General features: G+C 41.3%; 1 protein-coding gene across 3 annotated transcripts in view; it reads left to right on the plus strand.

The window, feature by feature from the left end:
• cacna2d3a (calcium channel, voltage-dependent, alpha 2/delta subunit 3a) overlaps positions 1-15763 on the plus strand; it is a 953890-nt gene that overhangs the window by 829493 nt on the left and 108634 nt on the right. For 2 of the 3 annotated variants that reach the window (XM_060835582.1, XM_060835583.1), the window contains 2 exons: positions 628-680; positions 11755-11810. In XM_060835582.1, the coding sequence (XP_060691565.1) occupies positions 628-680; positions 11755-11810 (109 nt within the window). The remainder of the gene's footprint in view (positions 1-627; positions 681-11754; positions 11811-15763) is intronic. The other variant, XM_060835584.1, reaches the window with a different exon arrangement.

A 15763-nucleotide genomic window follows, 5' to 3' on the forward strand; every position in this document is an offset into this window, starting at 1 on the left:
ACTTGACCCACTCTGAGAACACATCTACTTACCTCATACCCTACCCCTTCCTTCACCCACCTCTGCTCATCTGGTACCCTTACACTCTAAACCCCACAGCCCCCACCTGCCATCCTATTCCCATGTGTGACTTTGCTCAATAGCTCTCAACGTGGCTCTAGAACCTTACAACAGAATAGAGCACTGATAAAGAGGGTGTGGTTTCCACACTGAATCCCTACCTTCCTAGATCTTGGATTCTTGGATTTACTTATACTACATTGGAAGAGATAACTATTGACCAGAACATTCATAGCGACAGCTCATCCAAAGAAGTTTTTTTTGTCTAATCAGTATTAGAAATACTTTCCAATCTTGATTGGAAAATCAAGGTCATTAACATTCTTTCCTGTGCTATAACCTGGTGCCTATTTCCACCATTTTCTGTAGTTATTTGAGATTTTAGCATCTGTAATGTACTACATTCTGACTTAACTGTAAAATTGTTTTAAAGTATAATATTTAATGTCTAGATCATGTGAAGTCCACACCCTGACATAAATATTTCTGTCAATTTCTGGTGTGTCGATATTAATAAAGAACAAAATATTCATGCCTACTTAAACTAATTTAGTTTCTTCTCTTCAGCCTTATTATGTCTTTTTTGCTGCAATAAAGTGGATTATGACTGAAGTTGTCTTGTAAGTAAATTCTGTATTAAATTTCTAAAACATGCTTTGTTGTTATTTCCAATGATTTCAGTACTTACAAACATGAATGCTAAGCCATACATCAATAGGACACTTCTTTGTATTTATTTATAAACCTGCATTATAACATAGAATGGAATCATACAATTTTACAGTACAGAACGAGGCCACTTGACCCATCATGTCTGTACCAGCTCCCAAAACAGCTTCCCAGTTCTTCCCATTCTCCAACCCTACCTCTTTAGCCCTCTAAATTCATCCCTTTCAAATATATATCCAGCTCTCTTTTGAAACCTCCGACAGAATTTATCTCCACTACTCTCCCAGTCAGCACATTCCAAATCCAAACAATTCTCTGAATAAAGAAATTTCTCCTCATCTCACTCCTAGCTTTCTTGCTGACAATCTTAAAATTGTGACCCCAGTTACTGACATACCAACTAGCGGAAGCAAAATATTCTTCCCTACCCTGTCAAAACGTTTCATAATTTTGAATATTCCAATCAGACATTGCAGGTTGGAGCAGTTTTTTTTAAAAATCTGGCATTGTCTTTGTAAGTAATGCTTGTATTCAAGCACTTCGAATTTATCTATCAGGTTTATGATTTAGTATTAAATGAACTCAGTCTAATAAATATTCAATTCATTTTACACCTGGGAAATGTCCAGAACGAATGAATTAAGGATTCTGTATTTTTGATAAGTTTGCTTTGTCATTATGATTCAACAAAATGCTTTGAATGAACTTTTATGTAAGTTCAAAGTTCATTCAAGTTAACAAAATCTTTTATGAACTTAACACCAGGCCTTAGTTTCCTGTTTTTACCTTTGTACAGCAGGCTTAGCATTTTTTTGCCACAGATATTATCACCATTAAATAATAACATTGCTGATTTACATGTTAACTCTACTTTATTTCAGAAAGTCAGAGTTTAAATACATTTTAGCTCTCAGTTACTGTTAAAGATTCAAAGTGACATGAGTTTGGGATTTTAATTGTTTACACCTCAGAATGATTTCTAAATCAGTCAAATAAGCTGAATGCCTTTAATCTCAGCACAAGTACTTCAAGATGCTGAGAATGTCCAGTACTCCTCTGGTAAAATTGAAGGTTACTGTCGGTGTTGAACTGCACAATACTTAAAAATGAGGTGGAGTCCAATGCATGTATTTTCCTGTCAAAGTTTCAGAATTAAGCAATCTTCCACCATGTGGGTGCTAAGCTGAACTTTCCCTCTTACTGCCCGTCATTGGCAGTCATTGTACTCTATTTCCGGTTTCTAAATCACTTCAGAGCAGAGTGTTAATGTTGAGTTGTACTACCTAAGGTTGCAACCATTTGTGTCACTTAGGTTTTTTTTTCCATTAGTTTTCCTTCCTCTTGTGCTATTCAGAAGCGACAGTAGTATAGTAATAATGGACTGTATCTTAAATTTTTTGGCTAAGTGACATTTTCATGGAATTTTAAGGAAAGTTTCTCTCCATGAGGCATAATGCGTTTTCTCATGCCACCATTGCATCATTAACTATCTGTCACCCTGCCACCATGCCCATTTTATCCAATGCTAACCCAGTGAACTAGTAGGAACTTCTGGTCACTGCCAGGATATACCAGAATAGACCATTGTCCCACATGCCAGCATTATCTTTAAAAGGCCTTTGTGCACCCAGATAAGCACTGTCAGTCCAGAATTGCCATGAACAGTTGTGACATTTGCTCCTGCTTGGAAGAGAAGGGGTATTTAGAGCCCTACTTTGGAACAGAGACCTGGAAGGCCTGGTAGACAGGGCAGTACAGAGGAGTAGCCATCCACTTCCCTCTGAACTGGCAGTGGAGGCCACTACACTAGAATTTGCCAGTGTTGGCCAAGGTTGCCACATAGTTTTATGGTGTTTAGCCATTTGGAGGAACACCCAGCAGTCCTGCACAAAGGCCTTTGCTGCTCTGCAGAGATGTGCATTAAGTGTAACCATCTTCCCTCTGCTACCTTATACTCACACTATCTCTAATACTGCACTTACCACCAAGATTCAAGCCCTACCAGCCCTCAGTATCAAATGCAGTGTCTTCCCTCACTCACTCTCTGACACCCAATCCCGCTCACACAACCAGCCCTGCATGGCCTTGGCATTGCCCACTCACTGCCATGGGACATTATATAGCATCTTTCCTTCACCTTCAACACTGATGACAGTTGTGCCAGCCACTTTCAGTCCTATCCTTTGTCTCAGTCGAGGAGGAAAAACCCATAATAGGAAAGATAGAGGTGTCCACTATGTGATTCCTTATTTCCTCTGAGGAGAGTGTCTTGATACTGACCACTCCATGTGATAGCCTGACCATATTTAAGACCCTACAGTGATATTGGACACTGTACTTGACTAATCATGCTGGCACTCACTGACTGAAGAGTATCTCCATTGATATGACTGAACTCTATATCCCTCTGACTTCAAGACATGACTATTTGATTTGAACACATGCACAGTATTTGCCACATCAAACTTTTCAAATTCATTCACAGGATGTGGAAATCACTGGCTAGGCCAGCATGAATTGCAAATCCTTAATTGCCCAAGGTGCAGTTATGAGTCAGCACATTGCTATGTGTGTGGGGTCACATGTAGTCCAGATCAGGTAAGGATGGCAGTTTCCTTCCCTAAAGATCAGAAGGGTCGTTTTTCTGACAATCAACAATGATTCATGGCCATCATTAGAAGCTTAATTCGAGATTTTTATTGAATTCAAATTCCACCGTTTACTGTTGCAGGATTTGGTGACTGGCATATGGTTTAGGTATAACATTAACATACAGCAACACGTCCACCGCATTGACTGATGACTGCTGACAGCCATGGCAAGCTGCTTGGCTTTGTGTCTGTCATAAAAAGCAAGGCAAGTTAAGGCACTTGGGCAGAGATGCTAGGAGCATTCAAGTAGGTGCAAGGTGACTGAGCACGTAAAGAGCGAGCGAGCAGCCCCTGAGATGCAGCTGGGTCCAATCCATGAGCCAGGTCTGTGCATGCAAAATGTCCTCACAGCTGCATTGCAATGAGAAATGGTGATGTGCCCCAAAATGAAGCATTACATTCCAGAAGTACCTATGGAGCATGACCTGAGCCATTGGTGTCAGGTGTCCAAGAAGGAGATCCGAAAGAGCAAGTAGCAAGCTGCAGTTGCTAGGCATGCACTCAGAATTTCATGTCAGGAATTCTCAGTGTCAAGATTTTAACTGGCTTGTAGCATGATATGAACCTATGTATTAGTGAGGCGAGGTTGCATGTTAATGGATGAGCTGTAATGCAATAATCCCCATTAATAGGAAGTGGCTGCTCCTCAGTAAGAATTTCCTCCCTAGAATTCTGTTGGAAAATGCAAATTGTTGCTCCCCGCATCAAGAAAGGCTTCCCCACATTTCAGATTTTGAATTCAATAAGTAAATCTGGAATGAAAAGCTAGTGTCAGTGATGGTCACCATGAAACAAGGATCAATATTTGTAAAAGCCCATCTGGTTCACTAATAACAGTGAAGTCTGCCATTTCTACCTGGTCTGAAGTAGACATGACTCCAGACCCACAACAACGTAGTTGTAGCTTAATTGCCCTCTGACACAAGCCACTCAGTTTAAAGGCGATTACACATTGGCAATAAAAACTGCTGTTGCCAGCAATCCCACATATCAATGAAGAATAAAGAAAAAAATTATTTTTTATTCAAGCCAGTCTAAGCCCATAACTTTCTACGTAAAAGGAAAAGTAATTAATACTAATCTTTTATTGTTCTTTTCTTATTTTCTCATGGCATGTGTGTGTCACTGGCTGGCCAATATTTATTTCCCATCCCTAGTAGCCCTTGAGAACATTGTGCTGAACTGCCTTCTTGAACCACTGCAGACTGTGTGCTGTAGGTAGACTAACAATGCCCCTAGGGAAGAAATTCCAAGATTTTGACTCAGCAACAGTGGAAGATTGAGGATATATTTCCAAGGCAGAATGGTGATTTGGCTTTGAGGAAAATCTGCAGGTGGTAGCGTTCCTACATATCTGCTGCCCTTGCCTTTCTAGATGGGAGTGGTCATGGGTTTGGAAGATGCAGTCTAATGATCTTTGGTGAATGTCTGCAGTGCATCTTGTAAATAAGGCACCTTGCTGCTACTGAACATCAGTGGGAGGGAGTGGATATTTGCAGATGTGCCAACAGAGCGAGCTGCTTTGTGCTGGATGGTGTCAAGCTTCTTAAGTGTTATTGGATCTACATCTATTCAGGCAAGTGGATTCCATCATATTCCTGACGTATGCCTTATCAATGATGGACATGCCTTAGGGTTTAAAAATGTGTTGCTGGAAAAGCGCAGCAGGTCAGGCAGCAGCAAAGGAACAGGAGAATCGACGTTTCGGGCATAAGCCCTTCTTCAGGAATCATTCCTGAAATTATTCCTGAAGAAGGGCTTATGCCCAAAACGTCGATTCTCCTGTTCCTTTGATGCTGCCTGACCTGCTGCGCTTTTCCAGCAACACATTTTTAAGCTCTGATCTCCAGCATCTGCAGTCCTCACTTTCTCCTACATGCCTTAGGGTGTCAGGAGATGAGTTACTCATTGTAGTTTTCCTAGCCTCTGAACTGATCTTGTGTTTATGTGGTGAGTACTTTGAGTTTCTGGTCAATGGCAATTCCCCTCACCAAGATGTTGATAGTGGTAGAATCAGTGCTGGTGACACCATTGAATGTCAAGGTGTGGTGGTTAGATTACCTCTTATGATGATAATCATTGCATGGTGTTTATGTAGAATGAAATTTTCTACTTGCCAGACCAAGCCTTGATGTTGTTCAGATCTTGTTGCACTTGAACATAGACTGCTTCAGTATCTGAGAAATTATGAATGATGCTGAACAGGTTGTGCAATTATCAGCAAACATCCCCACTTCTGATCTTATGAAGGAAGGAAGGATATTGATGAAATAGCTGAAGGTGATTGGGCCTAGGGCACTGCAATAAGGAACTACTGCAGAGATGTCCTGGAGCTGACATGACTGACCTCCAACAATCACAACTGTGACCTATGTGCCAGGTCTGATTCCAAACAGCAACAAGTTTCTCCTGATACTCCATTGATTCTAGTTTTGCAAGGGCTTCTTGACACCAAACTCAGTCAAATGCAGCCTTGATGTCAACAGCTGTCACTCTAACCTCATTTCTGCAGTTCAGCTCTTTTGTCTATGTTTGAACAAAGACTGCAATGGGGTCAGGAGCTGAGTAGTTCTGGTGGAACCAAAACTGGGCATCATTGTGCAGCATATTGCTTAATAGCATTGTTGATGACACTTTCCATCATTTTACTGATGATCAAGAGTAAACTGATGGGGCAGTAATTGGCTGGGTTGGGTTTGTCCTGCTTTTTATGGAGGGGACATACCTGGTCAATTTTCTACATTGTTGAGTAGATGCCAATGTTGATTAGATTAGATTAGACTTACAGTGTGGAAACAGGCCCTTCGGCCCAACAAGTCCACACCGACCCGCCGAAGCGAAACCCACCCATACCCCTACATTTACCCCTTACCTAACACTACGGGCAATTTAGCATGGCCAATTCACCTGACCCGCACATCTTTGGACTGTGGGAGGAAACCGGAGCACCCGGAGGAAACCCACGCAGACGCGGGGAGAACGTGCAAACTCCACACAGTCAGTCACCTGAGTCGGGAATTGAACCCGGGTCTCAGGTGCTGTGAGGCAGCAGTGCTAACCACTGTGCCACCGTGCCGCCCACGTTGTAACTGTACTGAGATAGCTTGGCTAGGGGAGCAGCAAGTTCTTGAGTGCAAATCTTCAGTACTATTGCTGGAATGGTGTCAGGGCCCATAGCCTTTGCAGCATCCAGTGCCTCTATCCATTTCTTGATACCGTGGGGAGTGTATTGAATTGGCTGACAGCTGGTATCTGTGATTTTGGGGACTGTTGGAGGAGACTGAGATGGATCATCCACTCAGCATTGATGACTGAAGTCGTCTGCGAATGCTTCAGCCTTATCTTTTCTACTGACGTGTTAGGGTCTTCCTCCATTGAGGAAGGGGATATTTATGAAACCATGAGGTTACAGATTGTGCTAGACTGCAGTTGTGCTGCTTTTGATGGCCCACAGCACCTTGTGGATGCCTCGTCTTGATTTGCTAGATCTATATGAGGTCGATCCCATTTAGCACGATGATTATGCTAACCAACATGATAGAAGGTATTCCCAGTGTAAAAGCAGAACTTCTACTCCACTCTTACCAATTCTGTCATTCCTTCATGGCTTTGCAGGCATTTATTACCCATCATTCATTGCTCTTGAGTGGGTAGTGATGAGCTGCCTTCTTGAACCATTACTATCTATTTGGCATAGGTATGCCACAATACTGCTAAGGAGGGCTTTGAAAGATTTTGGCCAGTGATGCCAAAGGAATGGCGATATACTTCCAAGTAACAATTGTGAGTGGCTTGGAGGGGAACTTAAAGTTAGCAGTGTTCCCATGTGTCTGTTGGCCTTGTCTTTCTAGTTCATAGTGGTAAAGGATTTGAAATCTCCTGTCTAAGGAGCCTCAATGAATTTCTGCAGTGCATCTTATATATAGCACATATAGCTGCTACTAAGCATTAGTGGTGGAGTCATCAAATGCATGTGGATGTGGTGTCAATCAAATGGATGAGTGCAGCTCTAAGAACACTCAAAAAATTTATACTATCCAAGACAAAGCTGCCATTATAGGCTAAATTGCCTCTTCCTGTGCTGTATCATTCTGTGATTCTAAACAATAAGACATTCAGTCAACATCTTCAAAATCCAATGATAGATCTTTCATTTTAGTTATGTTACCCATGATTCAAGTCAAAAGGCATTTCAAATGGTTGATACATGAAATTAAACATTGTTGTTATTAATCTGTAATCAGTTTCACACAATTTACTCAAAGTCATTGTTTTTTTTTACTGTTGTAAATTGCATGCAACTCTATCAAAGGATTCCATAATATCACTGCATTTTTTTAAACACATAGACAGTGACACTTTGCCATTTTTGTTAACCAGATGTATTCATTGTGGGCAGCCTTCCCAACTGAAATGATCCCAGGTGGATACATTATTTGAAGTACTGAGTTGCCAAAATGCTTTCTACAATCAAGTGTCTTTAATCATTCCCACCTTGGATCATTTCTATTGAAAACCTGCCGACAATTTATTAAGTCGGAAAACATCAGATGGTCAAAAGGTCGTCAATCATGTGGTGAAAAATAGGTTGCTCCAAGCTGCAATTCTCTGCAAAGCTCTTCTTCAAAAATTCCATACCCTTTTGGAGCTTAAGTGATGACCGGAGAACCTTCAGACAGACAGGTCCTGCAGCAGAGAAGTTGCACTCTAACTAAAGTTGAAGGTCAATCGGAGGTTAGCAGTGTGCCACAGTGCCCCACTGATATCCTGAGCTCCTGATTAAACAACAGCGCTGTCGACTGGGACCAGAAAACCGATTGCTTTTGTTTTGGTAGAGGATGGCTTGCAGGAGAGGGATCATAGGAAGAGGAGGTTAGGCAGATCGGAGATGAGGATTTCAGCTGAACCCAGTTTTCCCAGTCAGGAAGGCAGCCATGATTCATGCCTGTCAGAAAAGCAGATAATCAGGCTGGTGCTGAGTACACATCCTTAAACAGCTATTCATTGACCACCTAACGGTTTTAATTAGTGATGGTTGGGAGGAATGACCATGGACCTTAATGACTGAGGTATGGGAAGATAGCTCCATCTTCCTTTATGCTGTCCACGCCAGTGCATTATTTGTGATGGGATGTTGCAACCCTGGTGGAGGACAGCTTTCCTAAACCATGTGTTATGTTTTCTGCAATGCCAATGGTGGACGGGAAGCTTCAGCCAACTGCCATGGCATCAGCAGCCACTTCAAAAGAGGAAAATGCATTATCACAGCTGTCAAACACAGCCATCCTTCAACAGAGATACTTTCACCTCAGTGGGGTCTCATGCAAGTTTAGCATGGTTAGTACAAGGTGACCAACACTTCATATGTAAACAAGATTTGGTGATGAAGGCAGAAGCAGCAGCGGAAAGTCCCTTCAGTAAATGGAGGACAGAGACAGCCCAGTTTGGCTGAATGGAGATGCAAAGAATTACTGGTCTTTGCAAGCCTGGAGAATGTATGAGAATGTTGGGAGGTCTGCACCCAAAAGATAGAGCTCCCAGAGGCTGTGCAGAGTCTTCAGCAGACAGTGAAGGGATGTAATCTCTCGGGCATGAGAGCATTTCTGCTCATCAAATGGAAGAATAGCCTTATATGTGAAGCAGGAGCATCATACATCCAGATGTATACTCTGTAGCATTGACTGGTCACTTGCACTGATGATTCAAATTTGCACGCAGTTGCACAGCAACCAGATACAGTATACACCAATTGCTGTTGTTAACGTGCCATGAAAGAGTTACATCAGGCAGGAACACCACTCACATTGGTACCTTCACCATTAGCCACCAGTTAGCTTCTATGAGACACCTTCTAAACAACAAGCCCCCATGACTAAAGCTGCACTTGCATTGACAAAGGTGTGACAACCTATGGCAATGCTGTTCCCCCCCCAACCCCGGCAATACAATGCTTAAAATGGACACTATGGGTGTTGTATTATTGTACAGTACTTAGAAAGGCATTGTAGCTTCAAGTCAGTTAGATGGCATCACAACACGTGGCACTTCTGATCTTACTTTCTGTTCATTCATTCAGGGGTTAAGCAAGCAAGCAGGCAACCAGTCAATTATATGTGTAATCTAAGTAAGCATATAACCATGACTGCATATATAAGTCTGACTTGTCATATGAATGTGCATAGTGGTTATTAATAAATTTGCAGATAACTGATTCAACACGAACTTGACTCACTGTGGTATATGTAAGCTATGTTAACATATGGAAAATGATAATTACATAATTGGGTATCTCAGTTGCATGCAAACACAAATAAACAGCATAGCTGCCTACAATTCCATGTGATATCATGGAGGGAGCACATATGGCACAACGTTAGTAGTCTTACATGGGTTTCACCTGGGCAAATTTTTCAGTGCTTTCTTAACTGACTATGTATCAGTGCAATGAAATGGCTGATCATTGCAGCCTTTATGTTCTCACTGTTTTGAGGGCTTATAGTGTCAGTTTTTAGTATGTATCTGCAGCAAAATATTTCCAAGCATCATGAGGAAACAAGAGCTGGCTCAGTGTTGGGTCCTTCTGGGCAAGTGTGGTACAGGTACAATTGGTATCCAGGACGAAGGATCCTCTTGTAAATTGTGACTGTATTTGAGTGGCCCAAATTTTCTTCCCATCCTGACACATCAAGGGCATCTTTGAAATGTTGGATCATACACTCTACCATGTAATTTTTGTCCATCTCCTGTGAAGATGTGTAGCACTCCTTCGCATCATTATCAAGATTTCTGGAGGACTACGTTATGCAAAAGTGAGCATTAGACCACCACCGGAGAAAACCTTCATTGAGTTACACCAGCCATTTCCTGCATTTCACCTCGCTGCCTATTGGACATCATCTCCATGTCTCTCTCTGCACCAATTGGCTGCTTCTGTTGCTAATGCAGCTATTTCCAATACTATGTGTCATCACTTCACAGGAGCTGAGCCCCATCCTAAGAATGACCTAATTTCACCAAGCTGCAAAGAAACTGCTTCCTGGACTGCCTGACGTCCCCCACTAAGCCCTGCAGGAACACTGCCCCAGTGTCTTCAGTTTCAGCTCTGCTCATGCAATAAACACCATAGGATAATATAGGAGCTCCGTCTGCATATTTCATTCTTTTTATGGGGTCATGAATTACTCCTGTTTCTCCAAATGACTTTCAGTTGCTTCATCTAAGGGCAGGCAGAAAGAATTAGTTCAATTTGGTGTCATGTTCTGCACAGCATTGTTCCTGTGCTGTCCTGTTCTGTTTCGTATTTCCATGGTAGCTCTGCAGATCCAGCATGTATCACCTCCAAGCGAAGAGCCCTCAATGGCTTATTTGGTGCCTCAGTTGATAATCCGCTGCTTTCAGGCTATTGCCACTACCCGCGAGAAGGCGATTTCATCAAAATTGCTAGGAGGTGATTGCATCAGGAAACTGGCATGCTGCTCAGAGCTATGATTTTTCCAGCATGATATCTGCCTCCTCCTTGGGATAAAAATTCAGCCCAGGTTGTCTGAGAAAATTAAAGTAATAAATCTTAACAGATGTAGACAGAGAATTTTTAAGTCTTTTGAAAGGATACATGATTTGATTACCACTCAGCCTTTCCCTAGCAGTATTTAACACCCTGTTTTGTATTGATAATCAGTACTTTAGGACAATGGTTGAAAATTAGACACATTACCTGTTCTCTGCCAACATACGCATGCTTTCTCCACTCAGCAGTGTTCGTTTACTTCATCAAGCTTTGTATACGGCAAATATTATTCAGAAGATTAAAATATGAGTACACTTTTGGTTTATAGAGGATGCTAAACATTTGATTCAATAATATGTTTAACTTTGAATTCACACTTGATAACATCTTTGAAAAAATAAGTGAATTCACCTCAGCGATGATGATTTTCTGAAGTATTTAGGGTGTTGCATTTTCCTCCTCATATTATTCTGCCTTATTTTATGCTATACTACACCATCATGTCACAGATTCAGAAATAAATGCATTTATCTTCCAATGATAACCATTTCTGTTTTAGCTAATTTATTGTTATTGTTCTGGCTGCTCAATATGCAGAGATTATTCTCAATGGATATGGTTATTCGAATTTGGACAGAATAACATTTTTCAGAATTAAGATAACCAGATTTATGTAATTTCAAACACATTATATTTTGAAGAGATCAAACAAAATCTAACTAACTCTCAGCACGTCACATCACTGCATTGCAGGATAAAAATAAGAAAACTGGTAAACTGATCTCAGTAGCTTTGGACCATTAAAGGAATACCTTAGAGGTATAATGTATACATGTCCTAACAAAGTTCATTTTTAACTTTTATCAGATTTCTGGTGGAGTTCAATCTTTGCAGTTGGTGGAATTCAGACTTCACAGTGAAAGGTAAGTTTGGAAATTTTTTTTGAGATGGACAACTAGATGGTGAGCTTCACGTCAAATGTAGCCTTTTAGTGAAGTGATATTAATGTGTCATTTCAACTCCATGACCTGAGGCTGAGTTCAGCTCAGATTCATGGAAATTTCAAATCATTTCTCAGTGAATATGAGTTTGCAGCATATAATTAACTATCAATTTGCACTAAGTACAAATAGAGAAGTGATTGTTAATGGGGAGCTGCATACTGCCTAATACATTTGACTGTACTGGCTGTTGCTTAATGAGTCTGATGGATCTTTTCCAAGTTAGGACACCAGATCACTTTGCAGTACTTCGCATGGTTGACAGAAATTATATGATGCCTGGGTTGTTGCTAAAGATATTTAATTCTGTGCTCCTAGGCACATTCTGTGCTTTCCACCTTATGGTAATTGACTACAACTAGGTGGCTTTCTATCAGTATTGAGAAGGCGAACAGTGAGTTGAACAGAGTTGACCTCCAAAGATTAAGAGGTACATATAGACATGATCAGTGTTAGGAGCAAATGAGTAGGAATCGAATGGTTCCTCACTTGTTTGTTTGACTGCAACAGACTTTTTAAAATCAAAAGAGCAACTTTCCAATTCAGTGACTTTGGATACTTTGGTTAGATAATACAAAGGCAGGTTTTCTGGAGTTCGAAAGAAGAGAATAGCTTTTCTTGTACTTAACACAGTTTAAATAAAATAAATATGAAAGCACCTTGACCTTCGCAGGCATACACTTGAAGTTCACACTCAGACAATTGTATTATAGAGTAGCATGATAGTTTAGCCAATTTATAATGCAGTAAACTTAAAGTTACGTAACTCTTCAAGTTTAGTGACTTCACACACTACAAGCTAAAGTTAGGCAGAAATGGCTACTGCAGATGCTGGAGATTAGAGTCAAGATTAGAGTGGTGCTGGAAAAGAACAGCAGGTCAGGCATCATCTGAGGAGCAGGAAAATCAACATTTTGGGCAAAAGCCCTTCATCAGGAAGGCTGAAGTTGCTGGTTTCACCACTTTCAAAGTTGGGGTATGTGAAAGATGCAGCCAAATGATTTACCTGTTCATCTGATGATAGTAGCTACTAGGTTGAATTATTTTGAAAATCTCTGTCTATTGCATTGGGATGTCAAAATCAACCGACAGGGTTCAAAACTTGTAAGCTGTTTGTGGAGAAAGAAAGAGAGGGAAGCCCCCCACCCCTCCCCCCGGGATATTGCTCTTTCAGTGTCTCAGTTGTTTGTCCTAATCTGTAGAGAAAGCAATTGCTCAAACATACATAGGAATATTCGGCTTGCTACATGACATTCACTCTGCAACCGGCCAGCGATCCAAATTTAGTCATGGCTATTGTATTCCAGTTGCATATCTTACATGAGAGATTACAACTGGACACATTCTTTTCATAGCCAACACCCCATTGTCCAAATGATTAAGTCTAATGGATTGTCTCCACTCACTCCATTCTACACACCAGGCAATTGACCTGATGGATTGTGAATGGTGTAGAAATGTTCTCAGTTCATACTCCTGCAAGGGCAATTGTTCATGACATGGCTTTGAGACAGATTGTCTCCATTTCAGTGGTATTGGAATGTTAGAGGTTACAATGATACAAGTATGCAGTGATTTTTGACTGTGACCTCAAGTCACTGGAATGCGGCTTTAGTCATTTTAAAAGTTTAGTTAGAGGTTTCAGTCAGTTAATTCAAATATATTGGTTTTTTTTCAAGCAGGCCTCTTTAACACTGGATAAAATTGCAAACTGGTGTGCTCAATTGTTTCCAGAATTGGCCAGTTTTTAATTTCAGGGATTTCATGAAGACTTGCTCTGTTTTATGCTGCTCACCTCAGTATGTATGCACCATATCTCTATTGCGCCCTCCTCACACTATCATGGACTTATGAATGATGGAAATACTCACTACTGCTGAAGCTGTCTGAGATTTTTGGTGCCAGCACCATATTTTAAAACCCAGCCATGCTCCAGGTCAAGCACTGCCAGCCAGAAACTGCCCTTCACAGTGGCATGTAGTGGAAGGGGAATGGGAAGGAAAATATTGTAATGGCATGGAGGTGACAGTTGACTACAAATATAAATTCATGTTCATAATTGTATTGCTATTTTACATCATCCCTATCTGAAGGACTGTCATTGCAACTGCAACTACAAGAATCAAACTACACAGTCTGCCTGTTCTTGTCAGCTTAGAACCCTATACAACGAAGTGCTAATCTTTTCCTAACGCCCAACACAGCATAACATTTTCTCAGTGTTCAGTGTTGGTACATCACTTTCTGGAAAGCCATAAAGCAGTTGAAAATGTGAACATTTCTTGAACAACAGCAAAAAGTAAATTAAAAACAAACAGAAGAAAACACAAAAGAATCAAACTGTGCTCTGAAAATCTTAAATAAAAACTGAAGTTGCTGGAAAATTTCAGCAAGACTGGCAGCATCTGTGGAGAGAAAGCAAAGTTAATGTTTCAGATCCAGTGACGTTTCTGTAGAATTTTTCTGAATAACTGTATTGTCCAGAACTAGAGGGCTTGGTTTAGGGTGAGAGTGGAAAGCTATAAAAGAGACCTAAAGGACAACTATTTCACTCAGAGGGTGTTATATGTATGAAATGAGCTTCCAGAGAAAGTGGTGGAGGCTGGTACAAGTGCAACAGTTAAAAGGTATCTGGATGGGTATCTGAGTCGGAAGGGTTTGGAGGGATATGGGCCGGGTGCTGGCAGGTGGGACTAGATTGGGTTGAGATATCTGGTCGGCATGGACGAGTTGGATCAAAAGGTCTGTTACCATGCTGTACACTTCTACGACTTTATGAAGGAGGGCACTAGACCCGAAACGTGAGCTCTGCTTTCTCCCCAGAGATGCTGCCAGACCTGCTGAATTTTCCCAGAATAAACTGTAATTGCTTCGGAGACAAACAGAACTGCTTGCCTGTCAAGCAACAATATACTTACAGCTAATGCATGATCTCTGCACCCAGTTTACATCTACTGGAACTGGGTATCAATTAAGTGCTATTTGACTTGTGACTGATGCTGCATTGCTCTATCATGCTGAAGGCGATATTCCTCCTACTCATTACCCTCACTTCCTCCCTTCGAAGGTTACTATTGTTTTCCCAGTACTTCAATATTCATTATACCCTCTCTTTGCCTGCTCCAGTTGTGCAGAACATGCCATGCTGGGACACTCCCTGTCTGGAGTGTACTGCAAGTATCCCTCAGACTGATCCAGACATTGAAACGTGAGCTTCAGGAGGCCTATGTTCTGTTCCAAAATGGCCCTGGTTGAAAAATGAAGTACATTGTACATACACTCACCCTCAGTTAGGGTTGCATAATAGAGATAATTCCATGGTTACACAGGGTAGACCCTGTCTCCCAGTGAACATTCTTGTAAGACATTGAACCCTTGAAACAAAGCAGGAACATGAATGTCGAGGTTAAAGGCATCATGGCATTTGCCAGGGCCATTGAGAAGTGGTATGGATTGCTGTCCTCGATAGAAGCCTGAAGTAGCAAGTGGTGAGATGGAGCCACCAGGTATCGCCATGACATCCATGTCAGAAAGTGTCACTATCCAATTGCTGTCTGTAAATTAATTGAACAGAGACCAGTATCCCATCATCAAGTCACCCATTATTTATTTGTGCATAATACACTGGCTGTGGCCAGCCATCTGGGAGTCAGCCCCTGAACTGAGGAAATTCCAAATTCTCTAATTATATATTTCTTCCCTCATTACCAAGTCATTCTTTATTTACTAGTGTGTAGTACATGACTGTGGCCAGCCAGCTTCATCTTTCCTGATGAAGGGCTCTGGCCCGAAACGTCGAATCTCCTGTTCCTTGGATGCTGCCTAACCTGCTGTGCTTTAACCAGCAACACATTTTCACCCCAGCCAGCTTGGAG

Source organism: Hemiscyllium ocellatum, chromosome 14, assembly GCF_020745735.1.
Source record: "Hemiscyllium ocellatum isolate sHemOce1 chromosome 14, sHemOce1.pat.X.cur, whole genome shotgun sequence".
In the NCBI taxonomy this organism is placed as follows: domain Eukaryota; kingdom Metazoa; phylum Chordata; class Chondrichthyes; order Orectolobiformes; family Hemiscylliidae; genus Hemiscyllium; species Hemiscyllium ocellatum.